The 20,495-nt window shown below is 36.8% G+C and overlaps 1 protein-coding gene across 1 annotated transcript; it reads left to right on the top strand.

Moving 5' to 3' along the window:
• The first annotated feature begins 16,478 nt into the window (after positions 1-16,478).
• On the top strand, positions 16,479-17,560 carry LOC113294905. The gene is made up of 3 exons (XM_026543279.1): positions 16,479-16,674; positions 16,788-17,287; positions 17,387-17,560. Exons 1-3 carry the CDS (start codon positions 16,479-16,481, stop codon positions 17,558-17,560), a joined length of 870 nt encoding a protein of 289 aa, XP_026399064.1.
• The last annotated feature ends 2,935 nt before the right edge of the window (positions 17,561-20,495 follow it).

The following is a 20,495-nucleotide window of genomic DNA, read 5'->3' as shown; positions in this document are numbered from 1 at the left end:
ATGGATCCGATCTAAGCCATCCAATCATGATGGTGAAGTTGGATGGTCGTGATCGTTTCTGAGACTGATACGGACAGTCCAGATGCTCGATCGGGCTAGTATAACACTCCGAGAGTTATAGCCTGTGCGGGTATTTCGTACGTGCCTCCTTATTTAATGCTTGGAGATTCGTGTTGCTCTGCTGAGAGCAACACTCAGTCGTCATGCCACACCAATAATGATAAGAGTGAAGCAGTACAGGAAATACAAGGCTGGTCATGCATTAATTGGTAATGCTATAAGTTTATAGTGAAGAAGTATTCTCCACCTTATCAGTGGCTTTATCCTTTGCAGGATGTTAGCGCATAGTTTTGGCTTTTACAATTTTAGCCTTCAATGAAAATCCACCATCAACACCCTGGATTCCACAATTGCTTATCTGGAAAAGAGAGAAACCCATCAGTTTCCAGAGCTGAGTATGCAGTAGCCACTGAAAAACCTTTTCCATTTCCACAAGTCCAAATTCTATCATCTAACACCTCTCCAACATTAGTCAAAACACCTTCATGGCTCACCAATAACCTACAATAAGTGGATTACCTCAACTAACTCAATCTCATTCAGTGGTCTAGCAAAACTCAAATCCCATGCCCCATCTGCAATCACCATATCTCTCACCACAACTTCTTTATTTCTTGAAAGTTTGAATAAAGCAGGAAAAGACAAAGTCAGTGACTGTTCCCCCTACCCAAATATCATTACCAATCACAAGCTTGGTACCAGATTCAACAAAACTTTTGGCTTTTAAAATACCATCCCATAAACTATAACAAACTGATTTATTAGTGTGATTAGGGAAAAGGGCTTCAGTAACACCACCAAATTTCCTATTTATGATCTTTCTTCAGAGTGCTTGCTTCTCATTTCCATATCTCCAAATCCACTTAGCATGCATTGCTTTGTTAAACAACTTCAACTTCTTTATCCCTACACCTCCCCTGCATTTTGGAAGATTCACCTGAGTCCAAGCCACCCAGCTTCTCTTCTTTACAGTAGCACCAGAACCCCATAAGAAATTTCACATAATTTTTCTATTTCCTTAGCCACACTCACAGGCATTTGAAACATAGAAAGGGAATAAACTGGTAGACTAGACATGACACTATGAACCATAATCAACCTTTGCCCTTTAGACAAATGGACTCGTTTCAAGACATCCAATTTTTGGTGAAATTTTTGAATAATCTCATCCCAAACTGCTTTGCATTTTGACTTACTACCAAGAGGAATACCTAGGTAGTTTAGAGGCAATTGAGTTAGAGAACAACCAAAAATTTCAGCACATACCTCACCATTATGCATTTTCCCAACACCTACAATAGTGTTTTTTTCTAAAGTTTACCTTCAATCCAGAAATGGATTCAAAATCAAGCAGAATACTTTTCAAGTGTTGAACTTGTGTCTCATTATCATCAAGAAACACTATCAGATCATCAGAAAAATGCAATTGTGTAATTACAGTGCCTTGAGGAGCCACCTTAACCAGAAATGAGACCTTGCGAAGCAGTAGACTTAAACATGAGAGAAAGAACCTCAACAATCAAAATGAAAAGAAATGGTGATAAGGGGTCGCTTTGTCTGATCCCTTTTTGGCTTCTAAATAAGTCAGTTGCTTTACCTTTAATAAGAACAACAAATATTGGAGCTGATATGCATCATCTTATCCAGCTTATCCACTTGTAGCCGAAACCAAACATAGACAGAGCATTATCCACACACACCCAGTTTACATTGTCGAAGGCCTTTTCAAAGTCCACTTTACATATGATACCAGAGAGCTGTTGTCTTAATCTTTAGTCAATTAATTCAAAAGCAATAAGGATCCCATCATTGATTTGCCTACCCTGCACAAACGCTCCTTGTATATCTAAAATAATATAAGGCATAACAATCTTCATTCTTTCTGCTATTAATTTGGAAATAATCTCGTAGACACTACTAATCAGACTAATAGGTCTAAATTTGGTCAAAGAAACTGCACCATTACACTTAGGAATTAAAGTAATATTGGTATAATTAATTCTCCAATTAAGGGCACTGGTGTATTCAAATTCCATTACCCCTAACATGAGATCATCCTTAATTACCTCCCAACCATGTTTGTAGAACCATCAGGTCTTGGACTTTTATTCACACCAAAATGATCTACAACCTTCTTAACTTCCCCAACAGAAAAAGGCTTTTCTAGATTGATACTTTCCAAAACAGATATAGAAGGAATATCCAATTGATTAAAATCCTGCCTAGATTTATGCTTTTCAGTGAATAAAGAAGTATAAATATTTCTAGTCTCCTCAGACATTTTCTTCTTATCATAACACAAGTCCCCATCTATCTTTAAGCAATTAATACTATTGTTCTTGTATTTGAAAGAAGCAATGTGATGCAGATAACTAGAATTTCTTTCACCATCTTTAATCCATCTATCCTTGGTTCTTTGGCTAATTTTCCTAGCTATGTTTAAGGACAATGCAGCATGTTGAAACTTAGCCTGCTCCCTAGCCACCAAGTCATCATCAGAAAGCACATTTATTTCCTCCAAATTGTCAAGCACATCTATAGTAAGCTCAAGATTATCTTATTGTGACTGCATATTTTCAAAAGTAGCTTTCTGCTAATTCTTAATTATAAACTTCAGAGCTTGTAACTTCTTTGCAAAGATAAAACTTGGTGTACCCAGAAAGGTCATATTCTCCCACCAAATCTTAAGATTGTTTAGAAAATCAGCATGATATAAAATTAAGTTGTTTAACCTGAAAGGTGAAGTTCTCTTGTCTCCAGAGTTACAATTAAGCATGATAGGAGCATGGTCTGAGATTGGTCTCTCTAATATTAGTTGCATAGGAGAAGGGCAATGAGCTAAGAAATCAGCAGTAAGTAGAAATCTATCTAACCTTATCAACAAGGGATGTTGTTGGGAGTTAGTCCATGTAAATCTTCCCCCAACCATTAGCAGGTCTACCAGAGAGAACCTATTGACAAAAGATTTAAATGACTTACTATTTGCGCTTCTACCACCCGACAAATTTCTATCAACTGCACTGAGCGTTGCATTAAAGTCCCCACCAATCAGCCATGGTTCATCAAAGAGCAATCGAATATCTCTGAGTTCCTGCCAACATTGATTATAATACCCACTATCAGAAGCTACATACACAGATGTAAAAATCCAAACAAAATCATCTGAGATATTCCTGAATTTGATTGATAACAAAAAAGCTCTAATAAGATGGTCTTCCATCAGTGCCACACCCTCCTTCCACATTACTATTATATCACCAGATGCACCATCAGAAGCTTGATATAGATAATTACACCTATTACTACCCCAAATTGACCTGATAAGACTATCATCTACTACCTCTCTTTTTGATTCTTGAATTGTAACAATCACAGGATTATTTTTAAGAATTGCATTTATGATAGAAATCACATTAGGGTCTTGTCCTAAACCCCTAATGTTCCAGCTTAGAATTTTGTGATCCATTAACCAACAGCCAAAACCCTAGATGCAATTGGATTAAAACCAGATTCCTCATCTAATAATTTCTCCTCCAAATTACCTTTTATAACATCAATTGTCTCTTCCTTATCAAAGCATGTTTCACGAATCTCTTCCTCTGAATTGTAATTCGCTAAACCATCATCATCTTCTTCTAATGGTATTTCCATCTTCTTTTCATGTCTGGAATCTGTTTCAACTATTTCACTGCAGATATTAATCGTAGCAGAGTGATTAGTCGAGATACCCATCCATTTATTAAAAGCCAATTTAGAATCTAATTTTGATTGAAATTCTCCTTTGTCTCCCTCTGTCTCAGTGGAAACGATATTTTCTGTTGAAATAACAGGTGGAGAAACAAAAGGGCTCAATGACTTTGAAATAGAAGAAACAATCAACAGTTCAGAAACAAACAGATCATGGGCAGGAGTTCCATCCTTAAATGATGTAGAGCCGATATCCGGGTCTAAATCCGCATCCGATAATAACACTTTCTACATCTGGCCCATATTCTGATCTGGAATCTGTGTCTGGTCATGAGCAGGAGTTCCACTCTTACTTAGTGTAGAGATGATATCTATTTTATCCTTTGGATCCATAGATACCATTCTCCCCATCTGGCCCGTATTTTGACCCGACCGCGTTTTCTTTTTTTCGTACCGTAACCTATGGGATAATAGCCTTCTCCTCGGAATTATTCAACACATGGTTCACCTGATTAGGTTGGTTACCCTTTAGCTGAATTTGAGACACCCTTCTCCAAACTTTATTTAGCTTTTTTAGCGCCGAATTAGACGAGCTAAAGTTTGAATTTGAAATATTCTGAGACTTATTATACGGGGTAGACTTAACTTCCGAAGATATTGATCCCTGAAAATCCGCTGAATTAGAGAAGCTTGTTGACTTGCTCTCTGATTCCGGAATGATAATAATGGATTTGAGTTTGAGAATCTCCTTCGGTTTAATCAGACAATCATATTTATTGATCATTTGTGGTTAAATCCATTCAAAGCTCAACCAATGGCCCTTAAAGTTTGTATCCATTGGGATTTCAGTGAGCTCACAGAAAACTCTGATCTTACAACTATTCAGTCTTGAGAAGTTTAAGGTTGAGGTATGAACTTCCATTAATTTTCCCCACTGAGAACAAATGGACTCGAATGACCGTAAATTCCAGAACTAAAAGGGTAGCCCACGAATTCCAATTCAATGGGAAGACTCAAAATATGGTACCTTGGTGATAAGAGAATCATCAATTTTCCAATGCCTGATAGAAATTTTAGACTTCCCAATCTTGAATTTTTGTTCCTCTTCGAACTGATCAATCATAATATGAGATTTAGCATTGAAAAATGCTAACTACTATTGATACTATGAAGATTTAGGGCACCGGACCAATTGAATCTCTTTAATAAGCCATTTTCAATTCTATTCCAACAAGAATGAAAATTATGAACCTCCACTGCCAAACCAAATTCATAAAAACACTTATTATGATTTTTCTCTGATTATGATGAAGAATTGTGAGAAAGAGCAGGAAATGAAACTCTATCCAGACTATGAGGCTTCAACGTTTTAGCAGGTTGGCTATGATTGCGAATGCCAGTAGCAAACCTGTGAAGAGTACTACCATTATTCCCAAAGGAAATACATATGAAACTTGGAGCTAACTTCTTCGAGTATTCATTGACCATTACTTGTAAATAAGATCCCATAACATTATTTAACCAAGAAGCTTGCATCACAATACCATTGAATCTCCTCTACCATATATGACCAATCTCATATTTGTTATTCGCTACCTCTTCTAAAATAGATGAAAACTAATCTATAGAAGCAATGGGAAGAACAATCCAGGTCTCTTTTCTTTTAAATATTTCCAAGATTTTCAAACCAAAATGAAACCATGTGAAATCAAATGACTTTGTACGAAGAATGATACTGGGAATAAGCTGATAATCCATGATTAAAGAGATCACGAATCAAAAACAAAGAAAAATCATCTCTATCTCTAAAAATCTCAAGAGAGAGAAGATCCGAAAAAATCGCTCTTTTGCCTCCCCTTAACATACACTCTGATATTACATAAATGAAAATCTTTTAGTTGATATGGATACAATAATGTGTTTTTTTACTAATTTAACAAACAATACAAATATAAACGATAAACAAACATCTTAGATTCTCTAAAACTTTAAACTATGAAAACGAATATCTTCACGTGCACCATTTCTTCTGATAACTGAAAAACTGAAGAGGGAACGAGCGAGCATATCATCACAAAGGGGTGCTCAGTAGAAAGAAATAACATTTCAGTAATCACTAAAATGCTATACAGTTCTATTGGAGAAGAATAATAGAACATCTTTTACACATAACACAAAGCAGAAGATCACTCCAACATCATTTCCTTAGTCAAAAGAGCACCGCCGAGATGTTCTACGGAAATGACGTTAGAATAACCTAACAGAAACATATGTCACTCTAACCTCGTCTTACTCAATGAAGAAGAAGATTCTAGGATAACTCCAGTCTCAAATGATAGAGTCATCCTCTCAAAATGCGTACACTCCATGAAAGTGCGTACATTTCATGATTCAGATACTACCATTAAAGTCTAGAACATATAATAAAGTTTTGATTACTATGACCCTACCGCATGTCCATGGTGGGTCCCATTCGACCATGAATTTGCTAGAATTTCTGCAACGAGCACACGCCATAGTGACCCAGTCATTCTACAAAGACTGAACAATCACATACAAACACATAATTACATTCAAAGTTGCTCAAAATAGTAAAGACACATCATGCTCTCCATTCAAAGTAACTTAATGATTACAAGAGAGTTACAAGAGTTCCCACCTGATTTGAAGGCAAACCACTCCAATACATGATTCTCAATCTACAATTTCCTATCCACGACCATCCTCAACATTGTCATCATCTTGAACGTGCAATTACCTTCTGAATCAACATGACAATGATACATAAATGGTCTTACATAATCCCAATCGATATCCTTTGCTATATCTCTATCTTCGTTCTAGAATTCCTTTATCTCTTTCTTTATTAAGTTCTCATCGATAGTTCTATGACCAAACTGGTTAACGGAAAGAGTAACATAAGTGGACGGAAACTGACCGGAATAGTCGCTGAAAAATAACTCAGGTGATCAGAAAGATCACCGGTCAACTAACAGTCAACACCTGGTCACTGGTCAGACCAACGGCAAACGTCAGTCAAAGTCCAAGTCAACGAGTCAAATCTGAGTCAACTCGGTCAATTAGACTAATTCAGGTTAAAGAGATAACTCAGTCAGTTAACTGAGTCAGAAGGCTAAATCAGTCAACATCTGACTGAGCAAAAGAACACTGGCCTGAGCCATTTGCTCATGCCACAAACTAATGCATCAAAATGATGCAACACAACATGATCATCCAGAGCATTTCTCAACAATAATGGTGACACACTCCTGCACCTAATTCAATTTCCTTACAACTTCATTCTTACACAGTGACATCTTCTTCACTAATATTTCAACATCAACCCATTCATTCTTTCTAAACAAACTTCTTAATTCATTACAAAGGTTAATCTTACCTGAAACATCAGATGCAAGCCTTTACTGAAGTTGTCATCTACAACCATACACTTACCACTATTTACATATTTACTATCTTATTCCTTCTATACTAGTTCATTCATCATCCATCTCAGCTCAAGTCTAAACTCCTAACACCCTTGTTCTCCTCTAGCATCTCTCCTGCAACAACAAGCTTCCACTAAAAGTACTGAAAAAGCGGGGGTCTCACATCCACACCCAATATTTCGCTTAGCAATATGTATAGAATAACTCCAATATACTTTCAAGAGAATCAACTAGACATTCAGACTCAATCTTAAGAAAATTATATCCAACAGTTATATCTCAATTTCTCAATTCAATCTGCAATCAAACAAATAGGAATTTGTGATCCCGATTGAATATAAGAAATAACTTGGACGGTATCAAAAACCAATATCCAAGTTTCAATCAATTTAATCAACAACCAAAGGTTGGATTCACAATTGATTGAACTTACGCACAACCTGTGATATTTCAATTATATAAACAAATATAATGCGGAAAAGAAATAACACAGAAACTAGAAGTTTTGTTAACAAGGAAACCACAAATGCAGAAAAATCCCGGGACCTAGTCCAGATTTGAACACCACACTGTATTAAGCCGCTACAGACACTAGCCTACTCCAAGTTAACTTCGGACTGGAATGTAGTTGAGCCCTAACCAATCTCACACTTATCAGGGTACAATCACGTTCCTTACGCCCCTGAATCCCAGCAAGACTCTGCGCGCTTGATTCCCTTATCTGATCTCACCCACAACCAAGAGTTGCTACGACCCAAAGTCGAAGACTTGATAAACCAATCTGTCTCACACAGAAAAGTCTATTGAATAAATAAATTCGTCTCCCACAGAAATACCTAAGAGTTTTGTTCCGTCTTTTGATAAATCAAGGTGAACATATATTCTACAGAAATCTCTTGAGATTCAAGAATCACTTTTCAAACAACAATCGAAAAGGTTTGAAGAAGTTAATTCTCTTATTCGCGAACCATATGTTCCGATGCCTGTTGTAGACAAAGAGTTCGGGGAAGATAAAGAATTCTTTAAAAAATTTAAGTACTAGGAAACTTCTTGTGAGAATTTATTCTTGTGTTCAAGAAGGATAACTAGGGTTTGGTATAGCATATTTGTGAGTACACAAGCTATTTCCAACGATTTTCATCTTGCATGTATTTAGATTTAATTAATTAATTCTAAGTTTTTGTAAGATGAACTCGCGGTACCTAATCTTATTGATTATATATGTGTATTTCAATATCTTATGAGATGTATGTGTTCTTTGCTATCATATTTCTGGTGATTAAAACTGGTATCTCATATATGCTCAAAAGTTAAGCTCTTAACTCTTTCTTTCTTTATTGGCTAAAAATGGAGTAAACTTTATTGAGAATTTCCTTAATATTGATCTCTCAATAGTTACACTTATTATAAAGTATTGCATGTTAACTTCGTAGGATTTATTCTTATATTGAGTCATATCGTTTAAATCAATCTCTTGATTAATTTATGACGATGTTTCTGGATACAAGTCTACGTGATTTGTTAATGTCCAAGAACATCCTTCTTTTTACGTAAAAGTAAGGTCGCTCATGCCTTTTGAGAATAACATCAATTGGGGGAAAGTTTTTTTTGAACTTGTGCTTAATTGCTAAATCATTGAGGAAAGAGCGGATGTGGAATATGTAGGAGATTCTTGTATCTTTATGTTTTCTTGATGAAGACGCTAAGTTTCTACTTGGTGATGTCGTCTAAATCAAAAGTCGGTATGTGTTTCTTTAGTCTTAAATTATCTTTTGTTAGAAATTCATTACAATCCCGTAGTTTTCACCTTTGCCAATTTTTATTAACAAATAAGGGGAAAATTATTTAGTAGTTTCATTCTACATACATATGGTTTACGGATCATTATGTAAGGGGAGTGGATTTATATCTATAGGTTTTACCTATTATGCATAAGATGTAAGTATTGACTAAGGGGGAGAAACATATCACTGTAGTATTACTTCGAAGTTGTGGTACAATTGAACTTTGGAGAAGATAATAATATTATGTTTTTGTATAACAACAGTTGAGGATATTTGTTTTCAAAGTTGTTATCGCTACAGATCTTCTACAACAATGATGCTAAGTTGAACACGTTCAGAGTCGTTGGAAAACTTGAAGTAACGAAGAATTAAAGAAGTCGAGGAACCAATGAAATCAATCATGATGGATGTTGGAGTTGTAATGCTTTTATTTTCTAATCCATATGTATTGATAGTTTTCTCACTAAAATTGACAAATGGAGATATTGTTAGAGCACTGCTCGGTCGAACTCGCAAGTTTTTCTATCTCAAGGTTGTTGTCAAATTTAGTTGATCAAAACTATGCCTTGATTTCTAGTCTACATCTAGTCATGTTTCGAATTAGGATTAGAAGTGTATAGTGGAGTATCAGACATCACTGCGTTCACCGTTTGAAGACAAACATAACCTGAAGACATTTGGAGAGCTTCATCGATAAAATGTGTGTAAAGACTGAACCATCATATTACTCAAGTATTCACTATTATATCTATAAGGCTAAGTCGTATGACTACGTGGACTTTAAAATGTTGCACATAAGAAATTTCGAGTCAAGCTTGTCTTGTTGATTATTATTCTCGAAATATGATTTAAGAAATAGTCATTCAGTTACTTGATGAATTTGGTTAAGAACAAATTATTGTTTATGAACTAAATCATGATTCAAGTTAATCATTTGAAAATTTCCTAGAACAATGATATGTCATTGATATTATTCCTGAATGTTTCAAATCGGTTAAAAGAGAGATATAGAACTACTGAAATACGGATACAAGGACAGTTCACATACCTAGTACATGTAATGGTGTAACTATTATGGTTCCATATATGTGGTACATGTACCCAGTACACGTATCGGCGTAGCTCTAGTTCGGTAACAACTTTTGGTACACATCCCCGGTATGCATACCAACAAGTTGTGTTGCTCGTGGACACAAGGGTGGTACACGTAGCCTATACGCATACCAAAATGCCCTTAATTTTATTTGCTTTAAGGGTATACATACCCGATATACGTATCCTGGCAATATGAGTTCACGAATTGGTAATAGTACACGTACTTACCCAGTCGAATATTTTCAGATGCATTCAGACTATTTCTATGAGATCTTTGGAATTTCATTAACTCTGTAAAACACCTCTAAGATATATTTGATTACATTATAACCTATGATTGTGATTCAAGATTAATGTCTAAAGTTTTTAATGAAAATGGCTAAGCTTACAATTCGTCTAGCTAGTTTTGGCTAACCATTCATGAACAAGTCATTATACACGGTTCGGTTACGGCTCATCCTAACTAGAGTGTATATTTTATTGTGTAAACCTCAAGTCAAATTCCATCTGACGGTGAAAAATGTTTGCTTGATTACCAAGCTATGTTAGCTTGAATCTTAAGCAACCTTCGATCTTGAAAGTCTATATAAAAAGAGACTCAAACAACTGGGAAACTAAATCTCTAACATTTTTTTGTGTGTCCTAGTTGTAAATTAAAGTCGACCTCTCTATTAACCTAGGTTTCCAGAGTCTCCATAGTTGGCAGAAAACTCTGCAATTAAGCGTGCTCGGGCGGGAGCAATCCTGAGATGGGTGACCTTATGGGAAGTTGCTGCTGGATTACCGCAGCGATGCCCGTTGAAAACCCCACACTGCCGGATATCCGCAGTGGCCAAGTGGGGACAGTATTGGTGGAGGTACAGGTCATTACAAATGGTATCAAAGCCGACGACGGGTCACCTGGCGAGGGTGGGAAGGTACGCTGGACGGGTTTTGTCAAGGTGCTTCTCATGAGGGGCAGGGAACGTCAGAGATTTGGGCTTGCGAATATATTCTGGAACCGAGGACGACTCCAATTTAAGGTGGTGGTATTGTAATACCCTGATATTCGTCAGTGGTTGGCTGAATGAAATATAAGTAATGATTTGTCCTTTCCTAACACCGAGGCCTTTTCAGCATAATTGGCTTCAGAGTTGGCAGAAAACTCTGTTGTTAAGCGTGCTTGGGGGGAGTAATCCAGGGATGGGTGACCATCTAGGAAATTGTTGTTGGATTACCGCATAAATGCCAGTTGAAAACCCCACACTGCCGGATAACCACAGTGGATAAGTGGGAACAATATCGGTGGAGGTATGGGTCATTAAAAATGGTATCAGAGCCGACGAAGGGTCACCTGTCGAGGGTGGGAAGGTACGCTGGATGAGGTTGATCTGGGTACTTATCTCATGAGGGGAAGTGAACGTCGGAGATATGGGCTTGAATATATTCCGGAGCTGAGGACGGGTCCAATTTAAGGTGGTGGTATTGTAATACCCCGATATTCGGCAGTGGTTGGCCTAATGAAATATAAGTTATGGTTTGTCCTTTCCTAATACCGAGGCCTTTTCAGCACAATTTTCTCCAGAGTTGGCAGAAAACTTTCCAGTTAAGCGTGCTCGGGTGGGAGTAATCCAGGGATGGTTGACCATCCGGCAAGTTCATGCTGGATTACCGCAGAGATGCCCGTTGAAAACCCCACACTTCCGGATAACCGCAGTGGCCAAATAGAGACAATACAAGTGGAGGGACGGGTCATTACAAATGGCATCAGAGCCGAAGACGGTTCACATGCCGAGGGTGGGAAGGTACGCTGGACGGGGTTTCTCCAGGTGCTTGTCTCATAAGGGGCAGGGAACGTCGGAGATCTAGGCTTGAATATATTCAGGAGCCGAGTACGACTCCAATTTAAGGTGGTGGAATTGTAATACCCCGCTATTCGGCAGTGGTTGGGCGATTGGAATATAGTTAATGGTTTGTCCTTTCCTAACACCGAGGCCTGATGGTACACTTGACTGAGTTGTGGGAAAAAAATTCTCAGTTAAGCGTGCTCGACCGAGAATAGTCACGGGATGGGTGACTTCTCAGGAAGGTGCTGTCGGATATTCACAGTAGTGTCGTTAAAAACCCCCACACTGCTGGTTAACCGCATTGGGTAAGTGGTAACAATATCGTTGTTAGTTGAGATACAACTAGGGATGGGTCGATTTTTCTCGGATGAGAGAGTATGCTAGGACATTGAGCTAGATACCGGTTGGTATCACAAGAGGTAAGGAACGTCTACATTATATTGAGGCTTTTTCAGCACAATTGGCTTCAGAGTTGGCAGAAAACTCTGCAGTTAAGCGTGCTCGGGCGGGAGTAATCCAAGGATGGATGACCATCCGGGAAATTATTGTTGGATTACCGCAGAAATTCCCGTTGAAAACCCCACACTGCCGGATAACCGCAGTGGCTAAGTGGAGATAATACTGGTGGAAGTACGAGTCATTACATTCTAAGAAACATACTTAGGCTTAACGACATAAAGACTCCTCTTAGGTATTCGTGAAGCCAGGCCTGACTATCTTTATCTTGATAGTTCGTGTATCCTGATCTTTCCACTGTTGTTGAGTTTAAAAGGATAATTATCAACCTAGATGGAAAACTCATTTGATCGTAGACTGTCTTTTTTAATATGTTTCTTTAATTTATCAAGCTAGATCTTCACTTTGATTTGCTTTTTAGGTCTGGACTTGCTAACATTTCAAAATACAATAATTGATCTGTGAAGACTTTTAAATGGGTGAATACTTCGTCCTGCACCTTGACAATAATAACTTGATTCCTAACAATATCATTCAGGATTTTCATAAAATCATGAATATTTGTGGAATATTGAGAATCCATGGCCTCAACAAGGGTTTGAAATGAAAGAACGAATTCAGGAATAATATGAGAGGTATTGTCAGTATTGGGAGAAGTAAAATTGGGATTGAGGGTTTCTGAACCATTCATAAGATTAACCATTTTGAGAAATTGAGAAAACTGAAACAGTTTCGGGAATTGATTTCGCGAGAGAGAAAATAATCTCTCACTGTGATCGTCAATTTGTAGTAGGGTAAAAACTGATTATGGAGAAAAGAGCAAAAGTGGGTAGGTTGATGAGAAACAATTCTAGACCCTAAACAAATATACTGCACATGAGTACTTTAGATTCGAGAGATCAATCGGTACAACTCTGGCCTAAAGCAAGAAATGGTTGTTCCAGTCTTGCTTCGTTCACAAAATGAAGGAGAAGGGTTGATCTTAGGGAGGGAAGCAAAAAAGGTGTTGAGATCAGAGAGACGGGATCTATAAGGTGTGACTGTTTATGACTTATCTGAGAATATGGAACTTTCTTGTATAAATGGAAGCTGTAAGTTCTCTATAAATTTTGTGTTAATTGTTGATAGATAGATGAAAAATCTATTTATATCAAGTCATAGTCAAACACCCTGATCTCATAGGAAGTGGAAGTTATAGAGTAGTGGAGATATGTGAAGGTGGTAGAAACCGTGCCATATTGTGAAGTTAGGACCGGATGGTTGTGTACCCACTTCTCTTTTACTCGTTAACTGCCCACTTTATCCGTCACTTTCTCATAATGGGTGTATTGCACACTGCATGCTGTAAACCGCCATACCAATACCCTGATGAACATCCCCCAATTGTGACATGTTTGATGTCTCGGGTATTTTGGTAGAGAGTAGCTCTTAGTCGTGATTTGAAGGACTAAGGTGGAGCAAGTCGTATCACGACTAATAATGAAAAGTGAAGCAAGTCCTGCATGGTAGTTGCTGAGTGGGCCCACCACCATGAGAGAAGTGGTCATGAAGAGTGGAAGAATGAATACATTATTATTCCAGCAAATAACATATATCATGGGTCTTGTTTGTAAAACCTACATGTAAAGAAATATTTCGACCAATCACGTGCAAGTTAGGCAGCATGTGGTCATAAGTGACAAGTCAAGTTGTATGAATGAGATTTGCCATGAGTAGTACTCAAAATATAGCACATGGTGCTTGTAGTTAAATTATTAAATTATTTATGAGATTGATACCCTAAAAAAATTGTTTGTAAACGATGCATATAAAGCATCGTTTTCAATCAAGCAGCTCAAAAATGTTCGATGCATGTTAAGCATCGTTGTATAGAGCCTGCTTGAATTAGTGGAAAATTCCATATCTTTAAAGGTGGCGTGGCCTCCCCTATTTGGTAAGCCATCGGTGGCTGTGCATGTATGCCACAGACTACGTGATTGATCCATTAAGAAGAAGGACGACTGGTAGTAATCACGATACCTCATTGGTCGCCTAAATTCTAATCTAGGCCGGGTAAATTGGCAGGCTAAGTTGGACAGTTGGGATTGAACTGCGATATTTAAGGGTCGTCGTTGACCTAATTGAGACGCTTCCTAGCCGCCCGACTAGCCTAATTTGGTTGGTGATTCGGAGCCGAGCAGGTAGGTTGCGGGCATTCTGCTTGGATGATATAGTAGGAGGGTGTTAGGAATCACCATAAAGCTTGCTTGATCAAGCCAGGAAGTAGCCAAGCTCGTTAAATCGACCGGCCAAGTTGTGTGGTCGTGATCATTCTGCGACCGACTTGGACGGCCCATATTTAACTCTTTATATAAAGAGGTCGTTCGACTAGCCTACTTTGGTCAATGATTTGGAGTGGAACAGGTATGCTAGGATTAATATGATTGGTCGAGGTAATAGGTGGGTGTCCGGTCATCACAACAGCACCTTATTTACCGAGCATGTAAGAGTTTAGATAAGTTAATTGAGTCGGCCAAGTTGTATGGTCGTGATTAGTTTGCGACTGACTTGGGTGGCCAAGATCTATTCCTTAGGAAATATCAGCATCTCGACCAGCCTACTTTGGCTACCAATTTAAAGCGGAGCTTGTAAGCTAAAAGCGATGTTATTGGCCGATAGGAAAGAGGGGCACGGAGAAAAACCGCTCCCATCTCGGCTAAAATTTTCTTCGAATTTTTTCGATTTCTGTGTAGATTCAACATTTATTCAGGTGATTTATTAGTCAAACTGATGATTGGTGGTACTATTATGGATCTTTCATACTAATCATCATGTCCAAATCCACTGAAAATCGATCGGAAAATGGATCTCATTCGATCTAATTTAGAAAAACAATCTTCAAATTTTAGTAATAATTCTGAGGAATCATCAAAAAATTGTGAGTATAAGAAGGATGATGTTCCGTCTATGTTCATTCCAGATGATTTTATTGATCATTGTCTAGAAGAATGGAAATACAACTTGATTGGGAGATTAGATTTTGTAAAATTGAAATTGAAGGATGCAGAAGCTTCTCTGCGTCAACAATGGTCACTTAAAGGTAAACTTCAACTAATTCCTCTTGGAAAAGGTTTTTTCATTATTAAACTTGATAATTTTGAAGATCGATCTTATATCTGGAAGGGTCTCTGGGTTGTTGAAAAACAAAATCTCAAACTTAGAGCCTTGGAACCTAATTTTAATCCAGAGGCTCAAAAATCTACTTCAGCTTTTGTATGGGTAATGTTTCCTGGTATTATTATTGAGTATTGGAAAGAACACATAATTTTTGAAATGGGGAATACTCTTGGAAGAGCAATAAAAGTTGATGAAACTACTTTAAAGAAGGAAATTAATTATTATGCTAGTGTTCTTGTGGAGATTGATTTAGCTAAGTATATAGCTAGTAAAATATGGGTTACTTCAAAATATGGAAGATTTGAACAAGCTTTACAGATTCCTAAACTTCCAAAATTCTGCAATCATTGTCAAGTTGTAGGCCATTATGTAGCAGAGTGTAGGAATAAAAGAAAGGAGACTATAGATCCTACTTTTGTTACTAATGATGTATGGGAAAAAACAAAGAAGATATGGAGACCAAAAACTTCTAAGAATCAAGAAAATGTTGGTTTTGACATTTGTTTTCCAAGGGAAGGTCCAGATAATTCTCAAACACATCCGGTAGAATCCTTTAACAGTGATGATGAAATTGATGCAATAATTCCACCTATACTCTATTAAGATGAAGCTTCTTCAGGGACATTCCACATTTTTCAAGACAAAGAAGATGGTTTCCGAGGAACATTGGCCTCTCATGAAGATTTTCCTGAACTACCAGTTGATAAGCTACTAAATTTGTGTTCCAATGCTCCTAGCATCACCAACTTAATCTCTATGCAACCACCTATTTCTTCAGCTCCAAAGACAGTTGAACATTTAAAAGAAAAACCAGCAGTTAAAGATAAAGTTCTAAAGCCCAATGTCATTACAATAAAACAAGCTGCAACTAGCTCAAGTTCTGATCCTAAAAAAGATTTTGGTGTTATTGGTAGTAAGAAAAATCAGGGAAAGAGAAGCCCTAAAGCTTCTCAATCTCATACTTCTCAATGAAGATCATATACTGGAATATCAGGGGCTTAAGAAGAACAAAAGCCACTGATAAAATAAGAAGTTTAGTTTATACTTTTGGACCTTCATTACTTTGGTTAGCTGAACCAAAAATTAGTGTGAGAAAAGATACTATTAAAAAGTTGAGATTATCTGGAATGAAGCATTTGGTTATTCATAATTCTTCTGAAAGTGGTAAGGGAAATATTTGGTTACTTTGGAGTTCTTCAATATCTGATCCAATTTTAATATCAACTACAATCCAATTTTAATATCAAATACTAAACAAGAAATAACTGTGGAAGTAGGTGGATCCTTAATTACTGGTGTTCATGCTACTTCTCTTGCAGTTGATAAAAGATTTTTGTGGGACAAGATGCTGGAAATTAACAATCAAGACAAACCATGGTTGGTCATTGGTGATTTTAATGCTGTGTTGAGCATTGAGGAAAAGAAAGGAGGTAGAAGTCCATTAAAAATGGCAATGTTGGAATTCAATAAATGTATTCAAATTTGTGGGCTTATTCAAGCCCCCAAAACAGGTTTAGAGTTTTCTTGGTGCAATAATAGAGCTGGAGCTAAAAGAATTGTATGTAATTTAGATAGAGCTTTCTACAATATTAAATGGTTGGATTTATATCCTAGCTGGGGCTATAAAGTTGGTCCAAGAGGGTTATCTGATCATGGTGTTCTTTATGGAGCAGATGCTTCAATTCCCAAGCCATTAAATGTACCCTTAAGAGCTTTTAAAGTTTGGATGGAACATGAAGGTTTTGTGAAATTGGTGGAAGATTACTGGCAAAATAAGGTAAATGGCAATCCTAGTTTTATTTTCATTCATAAATTGAAAGGGTTGAAAAAGGTGATAAATCAGTGAAATTGGAATGTGTTTGGGGATATTAAAAAGAAACTCAAAAAAGTTGAGGATGCAGTCTTGAAAGCTGCTTTGGATTCAGATAGAATACCAGAAGACATTGCATTGTTGGATAAATTAGTAACAACTAGAGGGGAACAAGAATTATTAAATCACCAAAATAATGAAATGGTGAAACAAAAGTCAAGAGTTAAATGGATGAAATAAGGGGCTTCAAATTCTAAATTTTTCCATGTAAACATGAGAATCAAGCAAACTCAAAATTCAATTGTTGAACTAGAAAACAGTAAAGGCTCTCTCATTACTAGTCAGCATGGGATTTCTAACATTTTGGTGTTTTATTTTGAAGAGAAGTTTAAATATCAGGAGACTCAGATTGTAGAAAATATTTTTAGTGTTGTTCCTCAAGAAGTTAACTCAGAAGACAACAATAAACTTGAGTTAGTTCCTTAAGCTGAATAAATAAAGAAAGTTGTATTTGACATGGACCCTGATAGTGCTCCTGGTCTACATGGTTTTAGTGGATGTTTTTACAGATGGGCATGGAATATAATTGGTGAAGACTTTATCAAAGCCATTCAATACTGCTGGTCAAAAGGCTTCATTCCTTCTGGTATGAATTCCAACTTTTTAGTGCTTCTTCCTAAAGTTAAGAATGCTAAAAGAGCAAATCAATATAGACCAATTGGGCTTATGAATTTTAGCTTTAAGGTGATTACAAAAATCATTACTTCCAGACTGCGCTTGATAATGGACAAAATAATTTCTCATCAACAAGGAGCTTTTATAAAAGGAAGAAATATTCAAGAGCAGATTGTGCTTGCTTCTGAAATGGTGAATGAACTTGATATTAAAAGAAGAGGAGGTAACTTTGGTTTAAAGTTAGAAATAACACAAGCAAATAATTTCCAGCCATGAAGTCATTTGGTTTCTCAGTAAACTTTATTAAATGGATTCATATTTTACTCAAGTCTGCTAAAGTTTCTGTGCTGATAAATGGTGGTCCTGCTGGTTATTTTGGAGTGAGTAGAGGTCTCAGGCAGGGTGACCCATTATCACCTTTATTATTTGTCGCAATAGAGGATATACTCAGTAGAAAATTGAGTTCAATGGTTATGAACAAGACACTGATTCCGATGGTCAACAGAAATGGGGTGCAGCCAACACACATCTTTTTTGCTGATGATATATTCATTTTTTGCAATGGTGATAAAAGAAATGTAAGAAAATTGATGCAGAAACTGAATGGATATCAAAAATCTTCTGGAAAAAATATAAGCTTAATAAAGAGCAAGTGTTTTATTGGGGGGACAAGCGAAAGAACAAAATTACAACTGGCTGAAGAATGCAGCATTCCTTTGGCTTCTTTCCCTAACAAGTATCTGGGAGTAATGCTAATTCCTGGGAGCATCAAATCTTCTCATGTTTGGGAATGTGTAGAATACCTTCAAGACAAACTTGCAGGTTGGAAGGGGCAATTATTATCATTCCAAGAAAGACTGATTCTTGTGAAGTTTGTTTTAAGCAGCATACCAATTTATAATATGTCTGTTTATAAATGGCCAGTGAGAGTTTTAAAAGAATGCGAGAGAATAATAAGAAGTTTTCTATGGTCTGAGATCCTAATGTGAGAAAAGCAGTTACATTAAAATGGGATAAAACTTGTTCTCCATTAACAGAAGGTGGTTTGGGTATTAGAAAACTTGAAGTTATTAACAAAGCTCTTTTAATGAAGCTCTATTGGAAGATTCTCAATGGTGAAGAATAGTGGGCAAAATTCTTTCAAGAAAAATTCAAGAACATCAGAGGAGGATGGATTACTCATTATAAGAAATCCTCTATTTGGCCTGGTATAAAAATGGTTATAAATGAAGTTTAGAACAACACAAGATGGCTGGTTGGTGATGGCCAGCAAATCTCAGTTTGGCAAGATACTTGGATCAAGGACAAACCTCTATGTGGCCTATTTCCAGGAAATACCCTTATGCAGTCTAATCCCAATATGAAGGTAGTTGAACTCTTAGTTAATGGTGAATGGATTGTGCCTCCTGAATTTTCACAATTTTTTGGTGCAAATGAACTGCCAGTAGCTGACAGCACAAGTGATAGAAGAATCTGGTGTGGCTCTTCAACATGTATTTTTTCCGTGGCATCTGCTTGTGAAGTTATTAGAATGAAATATCCTACACTGCAGTGGACTAAACAAGTATAGAATAATAGTGTACACCCTAGTGTTTCTAGTAATGTATGGAAGATATTTAGGAAGGTGGTATCATCTGATGATGCCACGAAAAAGAGGAAGTTTCATATTGCATCAAGATGCCCTTTCTGCACACAATCATATGAAACATTAGAACATATTTCGTGGTATTGTGATTATAGTGAAATTATCCGCAAATGGATGGGGGTATTTTTCAATTTATAAACCCAACTACTTTTGAAGATATTTTTTCAGCAGCAAAAACAAAAAGCCCTGCAGTAAAAGAGATTTGGAGAAATGCTTCTTTCATTACTTTGAAAGAAATTTGGTTTTCCAGAAATAGAGCAGTGTATGAAGATGAATAATATAATTTAGAGATGATCAAAAAAACAAATTTAAAGTTCACAGCTGACATTGATATTAGAATGTCTGCATACATGTGGAATTCATCTTATGATTTACAGATTATAAATTTTTTTAAATTAAGATGTAGGAAAGTCAGATACATTCAGGTCCAAGAATGCTTTTTTCATCTGCCTAAGAAAAATGAATTACTGATGTGCTGTGATGGTGCTGCAAGAGGTAACCCTGGAGATTCTGGTTTTGGTTTTATAGGAAGAGATTGGACTGGAGATGTTAAGGTTGCTTCCACTGGTGGTTTGGGGATTGCAACAAACTTTTTAGCTGAGATAATGGCAGTACTATTTGTAGGTGAATGGGCAGTGTTTAACAACTTTCTAGATGTTTGTTTTAGAACTGATTCAAGTACGGCCATAATAGCTTTTAAGAATGAGAAGCTTCCTTGGATTGCTATTACAAGATGGAAGAAAATTTGTAGTAAAATAAAATGGGAGTTTATACATAGCTTTAGAGAAATCAATTTCTCAGCTGATTCTTTGGCCAAAAAAGGAGCAGGTATGAATAAAGGGGATTGTGTTGTGT

The sequence above is a fragment of the Papaver somniferum genome, chromosome 7 (genome assembly GCF_003573695.1).
Source record: "Papaver somniferum cultivar HN1 chromosome 7, ASM357369v1, whole genome shotgun sequence".
Taxonomy (NCBI): Eukaryota; Viridiplantae; Streptophyta; class Magnoliopsida; order Ranunculales; family Papaveraceae; genus Papaver; species Papaver somniferum.
The sequence above is the reverse complement of the archived record's forward strand: the minus strand, read 5'-3'. Positions and strand labels throughout refer to the sequence as shown.

Coding starts and splice junctions, on each gene's coding strand:
- LOC113294905 (XM_026543279.1), top strand. CDS start 16,479: ATGAAGATCATATACTGGAATATCAGGGGCTTAAGAAGAACAAAAGCC. Junction 16,675..16,787: donor TCATAATTCTTCTGAAAGTG/GTAAGGGAAATA, acceptor CTGTGGAAGTAG/GTGGATCCTTAATTACTGGT. Junction 17,288..17,386: donor AAGATTACTGGCAAAATAAG/GTAAATGGCAAT, acceptor GATATTAAAAAG/AAACTCAAAAAAGTTGAGGA.